This window comes from Bos javanicus, chromosome 3 (assembly GCF_032452875.1).
Source record: "Bos javanicus breed banteng chromosome 3, ARS-OSU_banteng_1.0, whole genome shotgun sequence".
In the NCBI taxonomy this organism is placed as follows: domain Eukaryota; kingdom Metazoa; phylum Chordata; class Mammalia; order Artiodactyla; family Bovidae; genus Bos; species Bos javanicus.
This window is the reverse complement of record NC_083870.1, coordinates 1,735,624-1,761,760: the sequence shown is the minus strand read 5'-3', so window position 1 is coordinate 1,761,760 and position 26,137 is coordinate 1,735,624. Positions and strand designations below refer to the sequence as shown.

Here is a 26,137-nt window from a genome sequence, read left to right as displayed (position 1 = left end):
CACAAAGGGAGAGACCCTCAGACAACTGTGCCATGTGGCCTGTGATGGGTGTGGGACAAAGTAACAAGATTGTCCCCATCTGTGTGTGAGATTAGGATGGGGTTATAGAGTTCACTTGCATTTGAGACAGGCCTGGAGGGGCAAGTAGGATTTGACAGGCAGAGATGGGAGTTTCATGGGCATTCCCAGCCAAACAGAGAAAGCAAAACCCTATGAGGGAGTGTGCAGTGGGAGCTGGGGTGGCCCTTGCAGGGAGCATCTGGAATGTTCAGAAAAGTTGTGGGAGATGCAGCTGGAGAGGGAGCTTGAGGCCAGGCCAACATGGGTCCAAAGCAAGGAGTTCACACCAAAGTTGGATAAATAAAGACTTATGTACTCATTTATTCTTTCATTCATTCAACAAAAATGCATTGCGTGCAAAACCTCTGCCAGGTGCTGTTCCCCTGGGTGCTGGGCACACAGTGGGGAGGGCAACTTCTGCCATCCTGAGGCTAGTATCACCTCTGGGGAGCAGGAGTGCCATGGGGAAGTGGAGGCTGCTGCCTAGTCCAGGGTGAAGGGCCCTGAGGGTAATAGGAGGGTCACTTCAAAGGGGAGGGCACTTGGCAGGGTCAGTCAAAAGTGACATCCCCTTGGCTAGGCCAAGCCAAGTCCTCCAGCAGCCAACATGGGGAATGAAGCATCCCTCAATAACTGGGACAAAGGGTCAGAAAAGTAGGGTTTGGAAAGGAGGGGAGAGGCCTGGAGGCAGGGGGATGACCCCTAATCCTCCCACTGGCCCTAGCCTGCAGCAGGCCCGGATCATCGGCCAGCCTGGTCAGGGGTCTCTCGGCCGGCGTTCCTCTGGTCTTCATGCCTGTAGTCATCCTCACCCTCCTCTTCTTGTCTTCTGGAAAGCTCTGTCAGCTGCTCTGGTGGCTCCCGGTAGGCCGCCCGATTCCTGCAGGCATTGAGGAGAGAGGGGAAGGGTTCACACTCACCCATCAGGACTGAGGGAGCTGGGTCTAGTGCTTCCTATGAGGAGAGAGCAGCCTATGACAGAGGCTTGCCCCCACACCCGGCCCTGGACACCCACAGGAAACTCTACCCTGGGATTAGAGACTGGCGAACCACGGGCCCTGGAGTCATGTCCCAGATAGCAATGCCACTTTAGGATTTGGGTGAATCATTTAGTATTTTCTCAACTATAAAATGGGATGGATAAAAGTTGTTTTTATTGTTAACAGCTGCCCCCTGAGGTGTTGTGAGAGGAAGAGGCTGTGAGGAGCTGGAGCACATCTTCCTAATCTGCTTAGACCCTTGCTAACAGGCTGTCCCCGACACTCACGGCCGTGCGACCTCGGCGTCCTCAGCTTTGCCGGTGTCCCGGCAGCAGCAGCAGTACAGGATGATGCCAATGATGACAAGAGCCGCAGCCACGCCCCCAGCGACGCCCGCATACAGAGCCACATTCATGGAGGCTGGGAGAGACAGAGCCGCAAGTCCTGTGAGCGCTAACCACAGTTCCCAACTCGAGCCCATAACACAAGTCAAGATGCAGGGAGCATGCCAGGGATGAGGAACCACAACAGCCAGTGTCCCAGATGTGAGAGGTGGTCCTTCCCAGGCTCTGAGCGGTGCCTGTCTTCCCAGCCCAAGGGGCAGTGCCGCCAGCTTCTGGGGGCACTCCATGGAAGGCACAGCCTCGTGGGAATGGAACCAGACAATGCGGGAGGATACTTCTCAGAATGAAGGTGTACAAAAGGCCAGATGGCCAGCAGATCTGAGCTACTCAGGCTCCAAAAAAGCCCTCAGGTGTCATGCCAGCTCCTACTCTAGCTCATTTCCAAGCTGCTCAGGGTGTCCCTCCCCAAGTGATGGGGTCCAGACTCCTATGGAAGCCAGATCTGGGCACTTCCCCGACTCCCACAGAGCAACCCTAAGGGTAGGACTAAGGTCTCCAGAAGCCAGTCTTAGGTGCTATTTCCAAACAACAAAGGGAACAGGGCTAGCCTCCAGATGAGGGGAACCTGGGACAGGAGCATCTGGTCAACGCCTCAGCCACCTGCCAACGGGAGACCCCAAGAGGCTGCCCAGCTCACCTCCCAGTCAGCTGACCCTTTGGACCCCCAGCCGGTCACCTTCTGGCCTTCACCCTCCCACTCTCCCTCCACCCCAAACTGCTCTTACGAGATCTGACAGCCACAGTGATGTTGCAGGACTCGGTCCCCACCTCGTTCCTGGAGATGCAGATGTAGTAACCTGACATTTCTGTGGAGATGTTTTTCAGAGAGAAGGTCTGTCCTGTGACTGGGAAGGAAGAAGAGTCAGGCTGAGGAGACAGTCCACCATAGTAGAATAGAACCAGCTAGGAAGGAGTATGGACTCCTGAACTCCTATGTAGATAAAAGCATTGCCATTGAGCATGTCTGAGCCTCATCTGGAATGTGGAGAAAATATCCACCTCTAGGGCTGCAGGATGATTAAACCAGGCAGACTGCACAATTCTGAAGTGCTTAGAATTCAGGCAGGAACTGTGTGTTTGAAGCCACCTTAATTTTGTGACTTTGGGCAAGGAACTTAGCTTCATTAACTCTGTTTATTTACAAATAAAATAATAATAGTGCCTTCACAACAGGGTAATTGTGAACATGAAATAAAGTACTAATGAATATAAGCCCACAACCAAATGCCTGATGTAAACGCTTAGGAAACATAATATGCATTATATATTACATAGAAATGTTTTATAATTAGATGATACAATTATCACTTTTATGATCTTCAGAAACAGAATTCTGCAGCTTAGACTCATGTGAAAGCAGGCTTTAGAGCCTCAAGGACTCTGACTTCTGTATTTCTCTACCATGAGCGGTGTGTGTGTGAGTGTATGTGGTATTTGTATGTTGTGTATGTATGTGTATGTGCGGTGGGGTGGGAGGAGGCAGGCAGTCAGTCTAGACTCTTCCTCTTTCTTTTCCACCACTTAAGTAAGCCATTTAACTTCTGTGAGCTGTAGTTACCTCATCTGGAAGTGGGAGGGAAAGTATCTGATCCCCCCAAATTCAGGGCAATGGTCTAGATGTCCTCATGAGAAGACGTTCTACTAAATCTATGATTCTACAAATGTCTTCACCTTGAAAGCGAGAGCTAAAGCATAAAACATAAATGTTTAGACAAATTTATATATCCTATCCTCAATGATGGGCTTTCCTGGTGGTGCTAGTAGTGAAGAAACCCCCTACCACTGCAGCAGACATAAGACATGTGAATTCAATCCCTGGGTCAGGAAGATCCCCTGGAGGAGAGCACGGCAACCCACACTGGTATTCTTGCCTGGAGAATTCCATGGACAGAGAAGCCTGGCAGGCTACAGTCCATGAGGTCACCAACACTTGGACACAACTGAAGCAATTGAGCTCACATACACACATCCTCATTAATGCTGTGTCATAGCCACTATTATGAGAGAAGAGTTAGAGACCTTGTCCTCTAATTTGCTGCACAGCCAGCCTCCACTGCTGTTACCAGGTGGGTTACACTCCTTCTGAGGAGATATTCTAAATTGCAAATAGGATCTGAGTGACATTTCAGAGGCAGTCCCTCATCTTCAGTAATAAGCCCAAGTTTCTTAATATGGACATGATGTTACAGATCTGGCCTTGATAATCCAGCTTTCAGTTCAGTTCAGTTCAGTCACTCACTTGTGTCTGACTCTTTGTGACCCCATGGACTGCAGCACGCCAGGCCTCCTTGTCCATCACCAGCCCCTGGAGTTTATTCATACTCATGTCCATTGAGTTGGTGATTCTATCCAACCATCTCATCCTCTGTTGTCCCCTTCTCCTCCTGCCTTCAACCTTTCTGAGTATCAGGGTCTTTTCAAATGAGTCAGCTCTTCGCATCAGGTGGCCAAAGTATTGGAGTTTCGGCTTCAACATCAGTACTTCCAATGAACACCCAGGACTGATCTCCTTTAGGATGGACTGGTTGGATCTCCTTGCAGGCCAAGGGACTCTCAAGAGTCTTCTCCAACACCACAGTTGAAAAGCATCAATTCTTCAGTGCTCAGTTTCCTTTATAGTCCAACTCTCACATCCATACATGACTACTGGAAAAAACATAGCCCGGACTAGATGGACCTTTATTGACAAAGTAATGTCTCTGCTTTTCAATATGCTATCTATGTTGGTCATAACTTTCCTTTCAAGGAGTAAGCGTCTTTTAATTTCATGGCTGCAGTCACCATCTGCAGTGATTTGGAAGCCCAGAAAAAAAAAAATTCAGCCTCTGTTTCCACTGTTTCCCCATCTATTTGCCATGAAGTGATGGGACTGGATGCCATGATCTTAGCTTTCTGAATGTTGAGCTTTAAGCCAACTTTTTCATTCTCCTCTTTCACTTTCATCAAGAGGCTCTTTAGTTCTTCTTCACTTTCTGCCATAAGGGTGGTGTCATCTGCATATCTGAGGTTATTGATATTTCTCCCAGCAATCTTGATTCCAGCTTGTGCTTCATCCAGCCCAGCGTTTCTCATGATGTACTCTGCATATAAGTTAAATAGGCAGGGTGACAATATACAGCCTTGACGTACTCCTTTTCCTATTTGGAACAAGTCTGTTGTTCCATGTCCAGGTCAAACTGTTGCTTCCTGACCTGCATACAGATTTCTCGAGAAATTTCTCAAGGTCAGGTAGGCTGGTATTCCCATCTCTTTCAGAATTTTCCACGGTTTATTGTGATCCACATAGTCAAAGGCTTTGGCATAGTCAATAAAGCAGATGTTTTTCTGGAACTCTCTTGCCTTTTTGATTATCCAGCAGATGTTGGCAATTTGATCTCTGGTTCCTCTGCCTTTTTTAAAACCCACTTGAACATCTGGAAGTTCATAATTCACATATTGTTGAAGCCTGGCTTGGAGAATTTTGAACATTACTTTACTAGCATATGAGATGAATGCAATTCATCTTGGTAGTTTGAACATTTTTGGTATTTCCTTTCTTTGTGATTGGAATGAAAACTGACCTTTTCCAGTCCTGTGGCCACTGCTGAGCTTTCCAGATTTGCTGGCATATTGAGTGTAGCACTTTCAGAGCATCATCTTTTAGGATTTGAAATAGCTCAACTGGAATTCCATCACTTCCACTAACTTTGTTCATAGTGATGTTTCCTAAGGCCCACTTGACTTTACATTCCAGGATGTCTGGCTCTAGGTGAGTGATCACACCATCGTGATTATCTGGGTCATGAAGATCTTTTTTGTACAGTTCTGTGTATTCTTGCCACCTCTTAATGTCTTCTGCTTCTCTTAGGTCCATACCATTTCTGTCCTTTATTGTGCCCATCTTTGCATGAATTGTTCCCTTGCCATCTCTAATTTTCTTGAAGAGATTGCTAGTCTTTCCCGTTCTATTGTTTTCCTCTATTTCTTTGCACTGATCACTGAGGAAGGCTTTCTTATCTCTCCTTGCTGTTCTTTGGAACTCTGCATTCAATGGGTATATCTTTCTTTTTCTCCTTTGCTTTTGGCTTCTCTTCTTTTCACAGCTATTTGTAAGATCTCCTCAGTCAGCCATTTTGCTTTTCTGCATTTCTTTTCCATGGGGATGGTCTTGATCCCTGACTCCTGTATAATGTCACAAACCTCCATTCATAGTAACCCAGCTTTACCTCTTGCTAGTTCCCCTGGTGGCCAATTCTTTCCCTGCCCAGCTCTACTCTGTTGCAAGATTGTATCTCAGTGTGAATTTTTCTTGTCTGAATGTGCTATTCACTATACTTCCTCAAATATGATGCCCTCTGATTTTTCCAACAATCTTGTATTGTGAATGGAAGAAATATTTCAATCTCCAGTGCCCTAGAGGTAACTGGAAGGTTGGAGAAGTTAAGGGACTTCCCCAAGGTCACAAAAATAAGAAATGACAAAACAATAACAAAAATTCATTTTTAGGTCTAGAATTCCCAGGAACAGTTGACACCTTTCTGTAAAAAAAAATATAGAAAAGAGAACAGAGAGGGTTATAAGGAGAAAGACCATGCCAGGACCTTCCAGATCATAGATGAAGAAGAAGCACAGTTTATGAGTAATTGCCCCATTGTGGTCTCAGAAAGGACCCCATGGAAGAGAACATGAATCTTAGTGTTCTGGACAGTGCCACTAGCAGGAACGGCTGCAGGAACAGGCTGTGTGTTTCTAAAGGCTAGCATCATATAGAAATGCATCATTTATCTTCAAAATGAGGCCTCTCTGACCAAGAAACTTTGTGAACAAGATTCCACATTTGATGGGGTGACCAACAAACCAATCTTAGACTGCTATGCCTATGGAAATACAAAGTACAAACACATATTTTATGTGAATTTGTCTAAGAAGACACACCCAAAGGATTACCCACATGTCTACATCTATGGTTATTAAAGAACTTTGGCTTCTGGTTGGAGACAGGATGGCAGAGTAGAAGGACTTGAGCTCAACTCCTCCCACAAAAATACCAACATCATATCTAACTGCTGAAACAACCACTGACAAGACTGGAACCCACCAAAAAAGATACTCTACATCCAAAGACAAAGAGGAAGCCACAATAAGATGGTAGGAAGGGCACATTCACAATATGCCCAATCAAATCCTATACCCACCAAGTGGGCAACCCACAAGCTGGTAAATAATTATATCACAGAGTTTCTCTCACAGAAGTGAGAATTCTGAGCCTCACATCAGGCTGCCCAGCCTGGGGGTCTGGCATTGAGTGAGGGGACTCCTCAGAGCGTTTGGTTTTTGACCACAAAACTCCACAGAACTGTGGAAATCAGAAACTCAACTCTGTTGAGTTGGAGGGTGCACACAAGGTTTTATGTGTACAGGGACCCAGGGAAAAAGCAGTGACTTCATAGGAGCCTGAGCCAGAAGTATTTGCTGGTTTTGTAGAGTCTCCAGGGAAGGCAGGGGGTGGCTGTGGCCACTGTGGAGACAAAAACACTGGAGGCAGAGGTAAGGGGATGTACTCTATGGTGTGGGCTCTCCTGGAGGGCGCCATTTTGACCTGGTCCCACCCAAGAGCTCCAGTGTTGGGATGCCTCAGGCCAAACAACAAACAAGGCAGGAACACAGCCCCACCCATCAGCAGAGAGGCTGCCTAAAGTCTTCTTGACCCCACTGCTGCTGCTGCTAAGTCGCTTCATTCATGTCCGACTCTATGTGACCCCGTAGACGGCAGCCCACCAGGCTCCGCCATCCCTGGGATTCTCCAGGCAAGAACACTGGAGTGGGTTGCCATTTCCTTCTCCAATGCGTGAAAGTGAAAAGTGAAAGTGAAGTCACTCAGTCGTGTCTGACCCTCAGGGACGCCATGGACTGCAGCCTTCCAGGCGCCTCTGTTCATGGGATTTTCCAGGCAAGAGTACTGGAGTGGGGTGCCATTTCCTTCTCCAATGCATGGAAGTGAAAAGTGAAAGTGAAGTCGCTTAGTCGTGTCCGACTCTTCGTGCCCCCATGGACTGCAGCCTACCAGGCTCCTCCATCCATGGGATTTTCCAGACAAGAGTACTGGAGAGGGGTGCCATTTCCTTCTCCTAAACAAGATGCTACTAAACAACAAATGAATCACTGAAGAAATCAAAGAAAAAAAATTTTAAATACCTAGAGGAAAATGAAAATATAAAAATAATGATTCAAAACCTAAGTAGTTCTAAGAGGGAAGTTTATAGCAATACAATCTTACCTCAAAAAAAAAAAACAAGAAAAATCTCAAATAAACAACCTAACCTTACACCTAAAACAACTAGAGAAAGAAGAACAGACAAAACCCAAAGTTATCAGAAGGAAAGAAATCATAAAGATCAAAGCAGAAAGAAAGGGAGACAAAGAAAACAATAGAAAATATCAATGAAACTAAAAGATGGTTCTTCAAGAAGATAAACAAAATTGATAAATGTTTATCCAGATTCATTAAGAAAAAAAGGAAGAGGACTCAAATCAATAAACTTGGAAATGAAAAAGGAAAAGTTACAATGGACACCACAGAAATGGAAAGGATCATAAGGGACTACTACAAGCAACCATATACCAATAAAATGAACAATCTGGAAGAAATGGTCAAATTTCAGAAAGGTATAATCTCCCAAGACTGAACTGAGAAGAATACAAAATATGAACTAATCGCAAGTACTGAAATTGAAACTGTGATTTAAAACCTCCCAACTAATGAAAATTCAGATGGCTTCATAGGCTAATCTATTTAACATTTAGAGAAGAGTTAACCAGAGTTCCAGTTGTGCAAACCATTAGTACTTGGTACTTATACATAGAAAAGACTTAACACCTATCCTTCTGAAACTCTTGCAAAAATTACAGAGGAAGGAATACTCTCAAACTCCTTCTTTGAGGCCATCATCACCTTGATATCAAAATCAGACAAGGATACTACAAAAAAGAAAATTAGAGGCCAATATCACTGATGAGTATAGATGCAAAACTCCTCAACAAAATACTACTCAAACAAATCCAACAATACATTAAAAGGATCATATACCATGATCCAGTGGGGTTTATCCCATGGATGCAGGGCTTTTTCAATACCTGCAAGTTAATCAAGTTAGTGTGATATAATGTGCTAAGAAATTGAAGAATAAAAAACATATGATCATCTCAATAGATGCAGAAAAGAAAAAATAGAAAGCTTTTGACAAAATTCAACACCTATTTATGATTAAAAAGAACTTCAGAAAGTAGGATAGATGGAAACTACCTCAACATAATAAAGGCCAAGTATGGCAAACCCACAGCTAACATTATACTCAGTGATGAAAAAGCTGAAAGCATTTTCCCTGTGATCAGAAATAGGACAAGGATGTCCTTTGCTCAACATAGTTTTGGAAGTCCTAGTCACAGCAATCAGAGAAGAAAAAAAAAAGGAACCAAAATTAGAAAAGAAGTGAGACCCGAAAATGACCAGATGGCATCAAAGAATTTGGTAAATTTGCCAGATACAAAATTAATACACAGAAATACACTTCTATGCACTAACAGTGAAAGATCAGAAAGAGAAATTAAGGAAACAATTCCATTTACCGTCACATCAAAAAGAATAAAATACTTAGGAAAAACCTACCTAAGGAGACAAAAAACCTGTACTCTGAAAACTATGAGACACTGATGAAAGATATCAAAGATGACACAGATGGAAAGATACACCCTGTTCCTGGATTGGAGAAATCAATACTATCAAAATGACTACACTATCCAAGCCAATGGCATTTTTTTTTTTTTTTTTTGCTGAATTAAAACAAAAATTTTTTAATTTGTATGGAAACAAAAGACTTATAATAGCAAAAGAAATCTTGAGCGGAAAAAAAATGCAGAGCTGGAGGAGTCAGGCTCCCTGACTTCAGACTATACAATAAAGTTACAGTAATCAAATCAGTATGGTTCTGGCACAAAAACAGAAATATAAGTCAATGGAACAGAAGAGAAAGCCCAGAAATAAACCTAACACATGTTTGGCCAATTAATCTACAATAAAAGAGGCAATAATAATATCAGTACAATGGATAAAAGACAATTTCTTCAATAAGCAGTGCTGGGGTAACTGGACAACTGCATGTGAAGAATGAAATCAGAACATTCTCTAACACCACACACCAGGCTTCCCTGGTGGCTCAGTGGTAAAGAATCCACCTGCAATGCAGGAACCACAGGAGATGCAGGTTCGATCCCTGGGTCAGGAGGATCCCCTGGAGGAGGGCATGGCAACACACTCCAGTATTCTTACCTGGAGAATCCCACGGACAGAAGAGCCTGGTGGGCTACAGTCCACAGGGTCACAAAGAGTTGGACACGACTGAAGTGACTTAGCACTCACGCACTAACACCACACACAAAAACAAACTTAAAGTGGATGAAAGATCTCAATGTAAGACCAGGCAGTACACAACTTTTAGAGAAAAACATAGGCAGAACACTCAATGACCTAAATCGTAACAATTTTTGGAGCCACCTCACAGAGTGATAAAAATAAACAAATAAAAAATGGGACCTCATTAAACTTAAAAACCTTTGCACAGCAAAGGAGACCATAAACAACATGAAAAAACAGCACACAAGATGGGAGAAAATATTTGCAGACAATGTGACCAGCAAGGGATTAATCGCCAAAATATATAAACAGCTCATGTAGCTCAATATCAAAATAACAAACAATCCAATCAAAAAACGTGCAGAAAATCTAAATAGACATTTCTCTAAAGAAGACATACAGATGGCCAAAAAGCACCACATCATTAAGTCAAGGATGCGCAACATCAGTGACTGTTGGAGAAAGGCAAATTAAAACTACAAAGAGGTTTACCTCACCTGGCCGGAATGGTCATCATCAATAATCCTACAGACAATAAATGCCAGAGAGGGTGTAGAAAAAAGGGAACCCTCCTACACTATTGATGGGAATGTAAATTGGTACAGCCACTATGGAGAACAGTACAGAATACTGTTCAAGAATAGAGCTACCATATGACCCAGCAATGCCACTCCTGGGCATACATCTAGAGGACACCATACTTCGAAAAGATACATGCACCCCAGTGTTTACTGCACACTGCGCACAACAGCCAAGACATGAAGACATCAACAGATGAGCGGATAAAGAAGAAGCAGTACATATAGACAATTACTCAGCCATAAAACAGAGTGGAATAATGCCATTTGTGGCAACACATATGGGTTTAGAGATTATCATACCAAGTGAAATAAATCAGAGAAAGATATCATGTAAATCACTTATATGTGAAAGAAAGTGAAGTCCGATTCTTTGCGACCCCATGGACTGTAGCCTACCGGGCTCCTCCGTCCATGGGATTTTCCAGACAAGAATACTGGAGTGAGTTGCCATTTCCTTCTCCAGGAGACTTCCCGACCCAGGGATTGAAACCGGTCTCCTGCATTGTAGGCGGACGCTTTACTGTCTGAGCCACGAGGGAAGTCCACTTATATGTGGAACCCAATAAAATGATACAAGGGTAACTTATTTACAAAACAAAACAGACTCACAGATTTAGAAAACAAACATGGTTACCAAAGAGGAAATGTAGGGGAAGGGATAGATTAGGAGGTGGAGATTAACATATACACACTGCTATATATAAGACAGTCAACAAAAACCTACAGTATAGCACAATAACTTAAATGGGAAAAGAACCTGTAAAAGAATAGATATATGTGTATGTATAACTGAATCATTCTGAAACTGACACATTTTAAATCAACTATACTCCAATATAAAATAAAAAAATGTTTAAAGAAAAATAAGATATATTATACAAGCAATAGATGCTCATTATAAAAAACTTACATTATGCTCATTACAATAACATGTACATAATATACAAGAATCTATGACGTAAAATTATTACTTCAATTTAGTCTAATCTAGAAAATCTTGCTATGTTCATCACATCAGTTCAAAACAAGATGAAGAGGGTCCCTATCCTTTGGTGTATATAAGGGAGAACAGACATAACGCAATGGTGATTAGAGAGTGATTAGAGTTCATAATGGGAACCCTATTAGATCTTAATCTCATCTGAAGGGTCTGAGGAGGCCTCTATGAAGAACAGAGAACAAAATAAAAATCGTTCATAATCTCACCAGCTGGAAATAACAGCGCTTTAATTTGAGATTATTTTCTTCCAATCCTTTCATATGTACTTTCTCCAGATTCATCCCCTGAAACTCAGCATGATAGCCTCTGGTTACTCATTCTCTGTAACACACTGTTCCTTCCATCCTAGAATTTCATACCTTGGCAATTTTTCTGGAACACTGTTTACGTGTGATATTAACGTATGATACTAAGAAAGGGTTTATGACCAAAGCAAGTTCAGCATGAGTTAGAGTTTCTGATATGCTGATAGCACCGGACACTTCTAACATGGGGTTATGGTATTAATGGCCTCGTTTTCTAAGCCAATTGGATTTTTATATTTTTAAGAGGCGTCTTGAAGGAACACAAAACCATTCTGAGAAATATTCTATGAACCTGGACATGTTTCAGGGGTGTATGGCTCTTAACAGAGTCCCACTACTTTAGAACATGAAACTCAGTCTATATGTTAAATGTGCCCAGCACATTTCAGACAGATCAAGGTGGAAAACCTCAGGCTCTTGCCAGGCTCTTCCCATTTATCAGAGCCCAGCTTGGCACTCCTGGCCCTCTTTAGGGTCGGGAACATGTGGCAGCCTAGGCCAGAGTCAGCACTTTCCTTCCCCAGTCTCTCAAAACAAACAACAAACATGCGAAGCTACCCTGGGATTAACCAGCGCACAAACATTGCCACAAGACCTGTTTTGATTCTGATTTGGAGCTCCCAAGTCCCTTTTCCTCTGGAAAGGACCCAATCGTTCTTGAAATCTGGCCAAAACGAATGTTTCTTCTACAATGACACCTCGTGGTCAAGAAGGGAACACGTAGGACAGAAGGGTTTCCACATTCCCTCTGCTGCAGCTAGGAGAGGTTTCCCTCCAGAGCAGCCCAGGTCAGCCAGAGACACTGATGTCAAATTGACAAGGTTTAACTTCTCTGCCCACTACCCCAGCATCTCCCTGATCCCATGGTTTGTCAACAAGCTCAAGCTGCCTTCAAGATCTTCCCTGGCTGCTGGGAGCAACGTCCATGTCACCCTTCAGAATGTACGTGGGAGTGTGTGCTCAGTGTGCCCAGTCATGTCTGATTCTGTGACTCCACAGACTGTAACCCACCTGCCTCCTCTGTCCATGGGCTTCTCCAGGCAAGAACACTGGAGTGGGTCACCATTTCCTCCTCCAGGGATCTTCCCGACCCAGGGATCAAATCCAGGTCTCCTGCGCCTCTTGCATCGGCAGGTGGGTTCTTTTATCACTGAACCACCGGGGAAGCCCACCCTTCAGAATATCCTCCCCTAAAGTGCTCCCGCCCCTAGAATTACTTCTCCCGCCTTCCTTGTTACCCAGATTCCTACTCCTTCAGTGCATGAAACTCAGCTGACTGACAGGGTTTACAAGGATGTTCAGAGGTATCACATACGTGATCGCCTCTTACCCTCTCCACAGTCTTTGGGGAAGGCTGAATGACGATCATCCCAATCTTGCAGATGAAGACACTAAGGGTCTGAGAGGCCACGATTAACAGAAGAAGCCAGAACTCAAACCCTCATTTGTTGATTCCACATTCCTTGTCCCTTTACTGCCGGCTTACTCCTGCTGATCCAAGTTAAAGGAAACAATCTCTAATGCTGAGAATTCTCTTTTAGATGTAGAAGACTTGAGGAATTCTGCTCCCCAGATTGCCCACTATGGGTTGTTTTAAAATATTTTAAAAGTCAGAAATGGGTTTCAACTGACCCACACAAGATGACACGATAGACTCCCTAGGGCTCCGTGAGGCAAGGCAGAGCCCACGTCTTTAAGAACAACACCCAACCCGCACCACCATCCACATGCTTTTTTCAGTCACTGTCTAATCCTAATTCTGACTCTGAGTAATTCTTAACTAGAGGCAGAATAAATCTTTTCCAAAGTAACTAAGCAATCTCCATTTAAGCTCTTTTATGGCTCTCATGTTTTGGATCATTGAAAAACTGAGCTTTGGCTTCTAACAAGCAGAGGAATCCTTCCTGATGGAGGCAGGAGAGCTGTGAGCAGGGTCCCCACATCCTCCAGGGCAGAGGCCAGCCTCCCGAGTCCAATGAGCAGGCCCTGCATCATCTCTCATCTCAGATTCTCTTCAGTGGCACCTCCCATCCTTCCTGCATGCACAGTTCCTAAGCTGTCTCCATCCTTAGCCTACTCACTCTTAAGGAATCAGCTCAGATAACAGCTGATCATTCTACCAGGCACTTGGTGGTCTCAGTACTTTAAATGGACTTTTATTTAAACTTCACAATAGGACTTCCCTAACTCCACATTCCCAATGCAAGGGGCATGGGTTCGATCCCTGGTTGAGGAACTAAGATCTCACATGCTGCAAAGAGAAGCCAAAAAAAATCTTCACAATATCCCTATGAAATAAATACTAATTTTATGCCCATTTTACAGATGTGCAAATGAAAGCACAGAGAGACTGACTTGCCAAGGTCACACAGCTAACAAGCCAGGATTCAAGCCCATGCATGCTCCTAACCACCACGCTCTCCTGCCTGTTCAAGTGCCCCCTCCTTGAAGAAATCTTCTTTGACCCCTCTGGGTTCTAGCACCACTGGATACAAACTATGGCAGCATTTCCTATCTTGTTACCCTCTGCTAGCTTCACTGACAGGTGGGTCAGTGGTAAAGAATCTGCCTGCCAATGCAGGAGATGTAAGAGACACAGGTTCCGTCCCTGGATCAGGAAGATCCCCTGGAGAAGGAAATGGCAACCCACTCCAGTATTCTTGCCTAGAAAATTCCATGGACAGAGGAGTCTGGCAGGCAGTCTGGCAGTTCATGGGGTCACAAAAAATCAACTGAGTGACTGAGCATGCACTCATGCAACCCTCTGCTATACATACTCTGCTGGAATGCCAGATCAACTAGTGTCTGTGGTTGACCTGTGACCACTTATGGAGTCCCTGGGCTGTACACAGCCCCGAGACAGGATGTCATATAGCCAGAGGAGAGCTGCCAGCCAGTTTTGACACACTCGATAAAAACTTGCCAGCTAGAAATATGTAAACAAATCCAGAAGCTTGTTGAAATCCTTAACACATCTATTTTACATTAGAGTGGGTTCTACTAATCCTTTTTTTTTTTTTAACTTTTCAGAAGTTCTTGTTTTACCCCCAAACAAATGGTAGAGAGCTTAAGTCCCCTCACTTGGCGGAAGCCCCTGTCTGTGCCCTCATTTGGTGGGACTCGCTCTCCCGTCTCATCTCCTCAGACCTGCTGTCTATACCCACCGCTCCACCACCCACTTCCTTTCCACCCATACTGGATAGAAAGTCTTCCCAGAAGTTAATCCAGTGGGACTTTCCAGACCTTGTCTTTCTTGATCTTCAGGAGTGGTGGGTGCAGCTGGCTAAGCAGCTGGTGGAAACAGGGCCCAGGGATTCCACTGGGGTTTTCCCACATTAGTTGACTCCAAGGTAATGGCAGCGGGATGTTTATACAAAAGGCAGCTCCTTTTCTCTTTCCAGTTTGTTTCCTGATTGAAAGGTCAAATACCAAACTGCCTGGTACAAAACCAGTCTCCTGGCAACCACAGCAGAACCTTCCATTTCCTTCCCTGAGAATGTGGGAACCTCATAGCAGACCCAGTTGTGTAGTGGGTGGGACCATATAACAGGGTTGAGTTTGTGGGTGGGAACCAGGGCAGTCCGAGATGTATCTGCCTAGGTAAGGGATGGAAATAGAAACTTCTCCGTCCTTAAGTGGAGCCACAGAGTCAGACTTGAGGACTCAAATGTACACTGTAGGACATAATCATAACCAAAAGTAAAACCCCGCGAGCGCTTGTGCAGCGACTGGTTACTGATACATGCTTACTCAAGAGAACTCAGTTATGGGGAATAAAGAAAACAAGTTCATATGTACAATGTTATTATTTGTCACAATAACCTATGAGGTGGGCACTATTATGAGAAAAATGCTGCTTAGAGAGATGTCCAAGATAATCCAGTGCAAAATGCAGGGGGGAGAGGCAGCCTTCAGGGGCACCTGACTGGTCAGCCCAGGGTCTCCTCTGGCAGTACACATCACATGAGCGGCACCTCGATGTGGGGCGCTGGCCTTCCTTGCAGACCTTTTTACCTGGTGTGATTTGACGCTCTTGGTGCAGGACATCGTAGCTCTTCCAGCTGTACTGAGGGGCTGGGGAGCCCTCCTTTGACTGGCAGGTCAGCTGGATGTCGTTCCCAATGACAGTCTCTCCCTGGATGCCACAGTCTGGCTTGGAGGGCGGCACTGTGCAGGGGAAGAGCCAGAGAGAAGCCAGGAATTAGTTGGGGCTTGGTGACAACCACTCCCTCACCCCAACACACACCAGTTGCCTTGTTTGTTCACAGGCAAAGAAAGGTAAAAACCATTCTTAGCTCACATGCCATAGAAAACAGTCTGCAGGCTGGATTTGGCTGCAGTTTGCCTACCCTTGGTTTCAGTGAAAGCCTCTCTCTCTGAAACCCTTCAATGTTAACTTCTTAGCAATGTTCCCTTCAGTTAAGCAGAACTCTCTTCCTGTGCTTTGCTGATGAAATGGAATTACCACAAGTAACTGGGTGATGGAAGAGCCCCCTGGCGGCAGTGGGATTATGTGCAGGGTAGAGAATGAGGACTGAGCGGATGGAGGGGGTTAGGAAGGAACAGACACACACAAAAGAAGCCCACAGAAAGAAGGTTGCGAAAACCAACAGGCCACCCTCAATGCACAAGCCCAATCTGATCGCTTAGAATTCCTGAAGACCTTAAGCCAGGGTCGTTCACTCAACACTGTAAGTTAACACACCACTGTGTACAGTGGTTTGTTCTACAAAAATTCTGTATACCTGACTCTGCTGGGCATGGAGATGACATAGTGTGTGAGTTTTTGTGTTTAAGGAATCCAGTGGGGGCAAAAAAAAAACCATGACCAGGCAGGACGCAACAATGCTGAGACAGGACAGGCATGACAAGGGACACTGACCCAGTCGTGAAGCCAATAGTGGAGGTGCTGGGAGGGGTTGGAGAAGAGATGGGGTGGCGCTCCAGCCCGAGGCAGCAGCCTGTGCAGAGGCCCTGAGGCAAGAAGACTCCAGGGAGTGTCCTTTTGGGTGGGAGGAAGAGGACACCAGTGGAAAGTACTATTACTGAATTCCTCAGCGGCAGGCCTGTCCATCCTGCTTCTCTCTTCACATGCCCCCTTGGACGGCTTGCTTGCCCCAACAGTGCTGCCCTTTCTACAGTGCAGACTGCACAGGCACACACTCGCTGGGCGTGGAGGGTGAATTCCAGTCTCCGCTCCGCCCAGGGCTGCTGGGAGACAGGAGGCACCTCTCCCCTCTAGCCTCACATCTGCTCTGGTATTTGCTCTCCGACAAAGGCAGGTGGTTGCTGGGTGTGCCCCCTCATTTCCTGTTGTCTTGGTGAGGGGCAGCCAGGCATGGAGCAGCGTGGGGAAAATCAAAGGCATTTCCCACTGCCACCCTAATCAGTTAGTCCCTAAACCTAAAAGGCCCTAGGTTCAAGAACAGGACTCAGGTATCCATGCCCAGACCCCGGGGACTGAAGCAGCCTGGGGAGGAAAAGGCTGCTACCCATGGGCTACTCTCACAAACAGCTCTCTGCCCTCCCTGCAGGCCCAGCCAGCAGGTATCTGCAGGACAGAAAAAGAGAGCATCACTTCTGAGGAGACTGGCTACTGGTCAAAGCTGTTCATGAGCCAAGCTTTATCTCTTGAGCTCTCCGCAGGTCCAGGAACATTCCTCTCTACCAATAAAAATTCTCACCCTTGCTTCCCAGGTACTCCTTTAACAGGATCCTAACCTTTTATTCCACAAAACAGACTGGCCACAAATATAACACCACCTTTGAAGTCTCTCACTGACTCAGAACCATGCTAAGGGTGCATGACTAGTAGCCAGCATATGCTGTACATATCCGGTGACTAGCTTTCTTATGCCACCGTTTGCTGAGGGAATATTATTAAAAACAAATCCTTAATCCACTCTAGTCAAGGCTATGGTTTTTCCAGTGGTCATGTATGGATGTGAGAGTTGGACTGTAAAGACAGCTGAACACCAAAGAATTGATGCTTTTGAACTGTGGTATTGGAGATGACTCTTGAGAGCCCCTTGGACTGCAAGGAGATCCAACCAGTCCATTCTAAAGGAGATCAGTCCTGGGATTTCATTGGAAGGATTGATGCTAAAGCTGAAACTCCAATACTTCGGCCATCTCATGCGAAGAGTTGACTCACTGGAAAAGACTCTGATGCTGGGAGAGATTGGGGGCAGGAGGAGAAGGGGACGACAGAGGATGAGATGGCTGGATGGCATCACCGACTCGATGGACGTGAGTTTGAGTGAACTCCGGGAGTTGTTGATGGACGGGGAGGCCTGGCGTGCTGCAATTCATGGGGTCGCAAAGAGTCGGACACGACTGAGCGACTGAACTGAACTGAACTGAACTGAATCCACTCTAGAGGCAGCAGTAGAAATAACGGCAAACAAGGGATCAATCACTTCCTAGGAGACCCACCTTACGGAGGAATATGTCAGGGTCCTTTCCCCAGGCCCTAAACCGAGGCACCGCCAGCCCTCACTTCGTCCAGCTCCTCCCCGAAGCTCCCCTCCGCAGCCCTCACCATCAAGAACAGCTAGGACCTAGAATCATACAGATCTAGTTCAAACAGCCCTTCCACCCGCTGAGGCGGGGGGCGGGGGTATTTAGGACTCTTGTAGATCTTGGATTCTCAGTTGGCGCGTCCCAGCTCCTAAATAAATTGTAGATAATACCTGAATATTTATAGAGGGCGGAGTGATGGGAGGGAGCTGGTCCAGGCCTCTGCAAAGCCTGCTACTCCCGCTGCAGACGTCAGGGGGCGCCAGAGGCCGGGAAGACGACCAGTCCTGCCCGGCGGCGCCAGGTCCCGGGTCCCCGGGCCAGGTGACTGTCCCTTGGTGACCAAGACGGTTCCCCTCCTTCCGGAAGCTCCATGCTCACCTCAGTTTACTGTGAGGTCACGCAGCCTGAATGGACGACCCCATTTAATTCAAAAGCTGTTCTGCCTAAAATCAGCCCAGCACCAAACCATTTGGAAATGAAACTTGTAAAAATCTTTTTTCCTGGGTTTACTTAACATATAGTACCAATTATCTCTCTTTTTAAAGCAAAACTGTCTTTTCACCGAGTTTCATAATCTCATTAAATTTGTAGTCTTTGCTGTTCGAGTTTAACTAATTCGTCTCTTAAAGTGCAGCTGGTCCTAAGAGAGGAGAGGGGGGAAATCCAGACATTCACACTTGAATTGGGCCCGGCTGCCCTGCCTGAAACCAGCTTGCTGCCAGAAGAAAACCAAAGCCGTTAAGTACGGAAGCCAGAGGAGCCAGAATCAGCCAGAGGAGGATCAGGTGGAGCAGAGTGAGGGACTCAGCTGGGGGTGAACCAGGATAAGGGGAGAGGGTGAGGGAGGGCAGACAGTGCAGAAGAGAAACGAGAAAAACGCTCGTTTCCCTGGCTGGGTAATCTCTCTCTCGGGAGCTAATGCAGATAAAATTAAGAGCTGTGAACACAAAACGGTTTAATGCAACATTAATTATAATAGCTTAAATTGGAAACAGTGTCCAGTTCTGCGACAGAGGACTCAGCATTCCCTTGCTGAAGTGGCATGAAGCTTAAAGAACAGCAAGTGCTAAGACAGCACGTAATGAAATGAAAAGAGAAAAGTTCCTATGGTTAGGTTACAGATTCCGTTATGTATGGAAATAAGGATGTGGCTAGGAGCTGGAAGAAAACATGGAGAAATAAAACCCAATGATATATGTGAATGTTTGTCTTTTTTTGTTTCATCTTTCTTTAAATTAGTATATTTTTTAAGAGACAAGGGGTCATCAAACACAGCTATTTGTTTATTTGTGTCAGGAGTAAGGTCCTCGGAGCAGAACAAGAACAGGCCAGCAGAACAGAAACAGGCTTCTTTCTAAGAGTCCGGTGCACTAGAGATTTTGACATGAGGAGCCCTTCACAAAGAGGCGGACTCTTGATTCCACGGGGCCAGTAGAAAAACCATCACGGCACTCCACCTGGTCCGGGTCAACCGAAACACAGCTATAAAAATGCCGTAAGATAATAAAATGTGATGGTGTCAGCCTTGTCCAGCAGATTAGGGGAGGTGTTTCTGCAGCTCTAAGACCATCAGAGCTCCCCGTGAAAACCTTGAGATAAATATCCATGTACTCAGAGGGCTGTGGGGCTTCTGTGTCCCAGACCTAGGTTCAGACCTTCAGTGTGGAAGAGCAGTTACAGAACCTCAGTTTTCATTGAGTGATGCTTCCAAGATGGGCATGTCCTGTGGACAGTGGGCACATCCGTGGCTGGCACTGCTCTGCCTCTCCAACCTTTTTTCATTGGCATGGGCACAGGAAGGGCAAGACACAAGTTAATGCAATGACACCATAAAACATAATTGGCGAGCTTACATCTGCCACAAAGTGAAACAAAGTGTATGCTGAAAAGTTGTCAGTCATGCAGAGTTTGGGAATCACCCGGAATTGGAAGGCTTGATGGTTGGGAACAGTGAAGGGATTTGAGCATCAAATCCTTGCTTGCATCAAAGCTTGGACACTTTCTAGTGGTCATTTAACTGCTTGGGTCTCAGTGTTCCCTTCTATCAAATATGAGTGTTAATACCCACTGTCACAGATGTATTGCAAAGATGAAATGAGATCATATCCATAGAGGACTTATTGAGATGCCTGGCACATACCAAACAGACACTCAAAAAAGGATAGTTGTTATGATTGTGAACTTGGTGTTATCTAATTAAAAGACGCTTACTCCTTGGAAGGAAAGCTATGACCAACCTAGACAGCATATTAAAAAGCAGAGACATTACTTTGCCACAAAGGTCTGTCTACTCAAGGCTATAGTTTTTCCAGTAGCCATGTATGGATATGAAAGTTGGACCATAAACAAGGTTGAACACCAAAGAATTGATGCTTCTGAACTTTGGTGTTGGTGAAGACTCTTGAGAGTCCCTTGGACTGCAGGGAGATCCAACCAGTCCATCCTAAAGGAAATCAGTCCCAAATATTCATTGGAAGGGCTGATGCTGAAGTTGAAACTCCAATACTTTGGCCATCTGATGTGAAGAACTGACTCATCTGAAAAGACCCTGATGCTAGGAAAGCTTCAGGGTGGGAGGAGAAGGGGATGACAGAGGATGAGATGGTTGGATGGCATCACTGAGTTGATGGACATGAGTTTGAGTAAGCTCCAGGAGTTGGTGATGGACAGGGAAGCCTGGCGTGCTGCAGTCCATGGGGTCACAAAGAGTAGGACACGACTGAGCGACTAAACTGACTGATACAGGCAAAGGTCATTGCAATTTAATGATAGTTTACAAGAGAAGACACTATACATGGACATCACCAGATGGTCAACACCGAAATCAGATTGATTATATTCTTTGCAGACAAAGATGGAGGAACTCTATACAGTCAACAAAAACAAGACCAGGAGCTGACTGTGGCTCAGATCATGAACTCCTTATTACCAAATTCAGACTTCAATTGAAGAAAGTAGGGAAAACCACTAGACCATTCAGGTATGACCTAAATCAAATCCCTTATGATTATACAGTGGAAGTGAGAAATAGATTTAAGGGCCTAGATCTGATAGATAGAGTGCCTGATGAACTATGGAATGAGGTTCATGATATTGTACAGGAGACAGGGATCAAGACCATCCCCAAGGAAAAGAAATGCAAAAAAGGCTGTCTGGGGAGGCCTTACAAATAGCTGTGAAGAGAAGAGAAGCAAAAAGCAAAGGAGAAAAGGAAAGATATAAGCATCTGAATGCAGAGTTTCAAAGAATAGCAAGAAGAGATAAGAAAGCCTTCCTCAACGATCAATGCAAAGAAATAGAGGAAAACAACAGAATGGGAAAAACTAGAGATCTCTTCAAGAAAATTAGAGATACCAAGGGAACATTTCATGCAAAGATGGGCTCGATAAAGGACAGAAATGTTATGGACCTAACAGAAGCAGAAGATATTAAGAAGAGGTGGAAGGGATACACAGAAGAACTGTACAAAAAAGATCTTCACGACCCAGATAATCACAATGGTGTGATCACTGACCTAGAGCCAGACATCCTGGAGTGTGAAGTCAAGTGGGCCTTAGCAAGCACCACTATGAACAAAGCTAGTGGAGGTGATGGAATTCCAGTTGAGCTATTTCAAATTCTGAAGGATGATGCTGTGAAAGTGCTGCACTCAATATGCCAGCAAATTTGGAAAACTCAGCAGTGGCCACAAGACTGGAAAAGGTCAGTTTTCATTCCAATCCCAAAGAAAGGCAATGCCAAAGAATGCTCAAACTACCGCACAATTGCACTCATCTCACATTGCTAGTAAAGTAATGCTCAAAATTCTCCAAGCCAGGCTAAAGCAATATGTGAACTGTGAACTTCCAGATGTTCAAGCTGGTTTTAGAAAAGGCAGAGGAACCAGAGATCAAATTGCCAACATCCTCTGGATCATGGAAAAAGCAAGAGAGTTCCAGAAAAACATCTATTTCTGCTTTATTGACTATGCCAAAGCCTTTGACTGTGTGGATCACAATAAACTGTGGAAAATTCTGAAAGAGATGGGAATACCAGACCACCTGACCTGCCTCTTGAGAAATCTGTATGCAGGTCAGGAAGTTAGAACTGGACATGGAACAACAGACTGGTTCCAAATAGGAAAAGGAGTATGTCAAGGCTGTATATTGTCACCCTGTTTATTTAACTTCTATGCAGAGTACATCATAAGAAATGCTAGGCTGGAAGAAGCACAAGCTGGAATCAAGATTGCTGGGAGAAATATCAATAACCTCAGATATGCAGATGATACAACCCTTGTGGCAGAAAGTGAAAAGGAACTCAAAAGCCTCTTGATGAAAGTGAAAGTGGAGAGTGAAAAAGTTGGCTTAAAGCTCAACATTCAGAAAACGAAGATCATGGCATCCGGTCCCATCACTTCATGGGAAATAGATGGGGAAACAGTGGAAACAATGTCAGACTTTATTTTTCTGGGCTCCAAAATCACTGCAGATGGTGACTGCAGCCATGAGATTAAACGATGCTTACTCCTTGGAAGGAAAGTTATGACCAACCTAGATAGCATATTCAAAAGCAGAGGCATTACTTTACCAACAAAAGTCCATTTAGTCAAGGCTATGGTTTTTCCAGTGGTCATGTATGGATGTGAGAGTTGGACTGTGAAGAAGGCTGAGTGCCGAAGAATTGATGCTTTTGAACTGTGGTGTTGGAGAAGACTCTTGAGAGTCCCTTGAACTGCAAGGAGATCAAACCAGTCCATTCTGATGGAGATCAGTCCTGGGATTTCTTTGGAAGGAATGATGCTAAAGCTGAAACTCCAGTACTTTGACCACCTCATGCAAAGAGTTGACTCATTGGAAAAGACTCTGATGCTGGGAGGGATTGGGGGCAAGAGGAGAAGGGGACGACAGAGGATGAGATGGCTGGATGGCATCACCGACTCGATGGACGTGAGTCTCAGTGAACTCCGGGAGTTGGTGATGGACAGGGAGGCCTGGCGTGCCTCGATTCACGGGGTCGCAAAGAGTCGGACACAACTGAGTGACTGAACTGAACTGAACTTCCCTCCATTTAAGAGGATCCCCTTGGTTTGCAGAGCAGGGGGACACAGAGACTGGGTCTTTAGTTACATGGAATGGGTACAGTTTCCTGCCCTCCTCTTACACACCTAAGTAAACACATTAGTCTTTATTTGGCCACAGAAAGCCTGGAATCCAGTCATTATAGATTCACCAATATAGGTCAGAAAATCTGATATATCATCTTCCTTATATCATTAAAATGTCCTTCCATTGCAAATTAATATGTAAATTGAATATAATTCCAACCAACTTTTTTAAAACATAACAAAGTGATTTTAATATTAACATGAAAGAATAAATGTGTAAAACTGATTTGGAAAAGTTTAGTAAGAGCAGATATTACATAGTGCCAGATTTTAAAAGCCATGCACACAAATACTGATAACTAAATATGTATGTGTGCATGCGTGTTTGTGTCTCAACACAGACTATAGACACACTATAATCACAACAATGTGATATTGGCGTAGGAATAATCCAAAGGAGAATAAATGAAATAAGGAGTAAAAAACAGCTGTGTGTATGTAGCAATTTAACTTGTGACAAACCTGGCATTCCAGTGGGAGAATAATTGTTTCTTTGGTATAATAAATAAACGATGTTGATGTAATTGGCTATCCATTTGGAAGAAAACAAAGACCCTTAGTATCCTGTGTTCAAAAATGAATTCCTGATGAAACAAAGATCTAAGGGTAAAAAACAAGACTTACAGACATAAGAAAAGAACATTAAGTTCATTTTTATAACCACAAAGGTGGTGTGAGAGACCTTGTACAGGACAACAGTCCCCAAATCCAGAGCAGAAAACATCAATGGGATATGGAGGGACTTCTCCTGTGTCTCAGAATGTCCACTAAAATCTTCAAGTTGAGGCTCTGAATGGCGAGCATCCTCACTGCTGAGGAGAGGAGTGGCCTTCCCAGGAGTGAATTCTCTAATTATCAGTTGCCCTCCTCCTTCCCATTTAAGAGAAGACTAGAGATTCATCAGAGAGATTTCTTTAAAGAAGACTGTCAGAAATAGGGACCATGAGCATTTCTCCTCCTTCTCTTGGTGGAAGGGAAGGAGGTATTTCCCCGCATCTCGTTCCCAGCCGGGGAGGAACCAGAAGAATACCATGTGTAGATAGCGGTTGTCTATTGTCGGGAACTGGCATCTCTCACTCCTCGCTGAGACTTGTAAGGAATCATTAAGTTCCTACAGTCTACTCCTGGAACGTGATGTTGGAAGGGCTTTATAGATGTCCTTGGGTATCTGAGGAACCATCTGGGGTCACATTCAGGTCCTACCTCTTGCTCAGAGAAGCTGGCTGGAGCAGACTGCAATGGCAAGGTGAGGAGAGCGTGCAACAGTGAGAAGGATCTGCCCTTCCAGGTGCAGAATAAGGACAAGGCGTGTTCTTGTCACACTGAAAGGATTTGGCCTCAGAGAGCTGTTGGCTGGGTCAAGGGGAGCCCAGAGTGGACAGTGAAGAGTAAGATCAAGTTACCATAATCAGGGGAAGGTGGAAAAGGGTGAAAGATGTGAAAATCTGCCCTGCAGGTGTGCAAAATACTTGTGTCAGGTGGGTCCCTTGGTGGGGCCAGTGCTGAGGAACCCTATCACGCACCCCACAAAAGAAACAGTAGTGGGATGTCTGCTCTGATTGGGATCATGGGATAGCAAGAGAAGACGGTAAGTGGCCTGGCTAGGTGATCACGGCTTTGCTTTCCCGTTTAACACTTGGCCATGACCTCAGAGTCACAGAAGTGAGAGTGGGAGGAAGTGGACTAAGGAGAATAAGGAAACAGACCCAGCCTTTAATCCACTGCTGGTCTCCTCACCTTAGGTGGTCAGCGCCAAGTTAAGGAGAGATGTGAAGCTTATCTGGGCTTCCTAGGTGGTGCTAGTGGTAAAGAACCTGCCTGCCAATGCAGAAGACATAACAGATGAGAGTTGGATCCCTGGGTTGGGAGTATCCCTGTAGAAGGGCAACCCACTCCAGTATTCTTGCCTAGAAAATCCTCCCATGAACAGAGGAGCCTGGTGCACTATGGTCCATAGGGTCGCAGAGTCAGACACAACTGAAGTGACTTAGCATGGATGTGAAACTTGAACTGAACAGATTTTTTTTCACTTAGTCAATTAACAAAATTTATAAAAAATTAAGCTTCCCTTGTGGCTCAACTGGTAAAGAATCTGCCTGCAATGTGGGAAACCTGGGTTTGATCCCTGGGTTGGGAAGATCCCCTGGAGAAGGGAAAGGCTACCCACTCCAGTATTCTGGCCTGGAGAATTCCATGGAATTCCATGGGTCACAAAGAGTTGAACAGGACTGAGTGACTTTCACTTTCACAGAAAAATTAAGAAGATTGATAATATTCAGTTCTGGTAAGAATATAGGAAAACAAGCATGATCATATAATGTTCATGGCAATAGTAAGTTGCTTTGGAGAAAGTAATTTGCCAGTATGTAGTAACTTTTAATGAAGGCAAAGTCTTTGACCTAGAAATCCTTCTTTTTAATTTTTTTTTCCTTGATGCCTAATGATGTTGAGCAATAGAAATCCTACTTTTAAGAATCTATCCAACAGAAACAAAGATAACACAGTAAAAGAATATGCATATACATATATATGTACATACATATATGCACACATATTATACATACATATATATTTGTACAAAAAATGGAAACAGCTTGAGAATGCTCATCAGTATGGGCCACTGGAATAATCAGTACATTCATGCAAGGGAATGTATTATATTAATAGGTATATTTGTATGTAACGATCTGGAGAAATTTACATGAAATATTAAGAAAAAGAAAGTTACAAAAAAACCTTTATAATATGAT

The 26,137-nt window shown here is 44.6% G+C and overlaps 1 protein-coding gene across 1 annotated transcript in view; it reads right to left on the bottom strand.

Annotated features, from left to right (window-relative positions):
• Positions 1 to 352: 352 nt before the first annotated feature.
• Positions 353 to 26,137, bottom strand: part of GPA33 (glycoprotein A33) — a 52,687-nt gene continuing 26,902 nt past the window's right edge. The window contains exons 4-7 of the mRNA XM_061399501.1: positions 15,734 to 15,886; positions 2,170 to 2,289; positions 1,328 to 1,460; positions 353 to 940 (exon numbers count right to left, since the gene is read on the bottom strand). Coding sequence (XP_061255485.1) covers positions 802 to 940; positions 1,328 to 1,460; positions 2,170 to 2,289; positions 15,734 to 15,886 — 545 coding nt within the window. The 3' untranslated portion in view covers positions 353 to 801. The remainder of the gene's footprint in view (positions 941 to 1,327; positions 1,461 to 2,169; positions 2,290 to 15,733; positions 15,887 to 26,137) is intronic.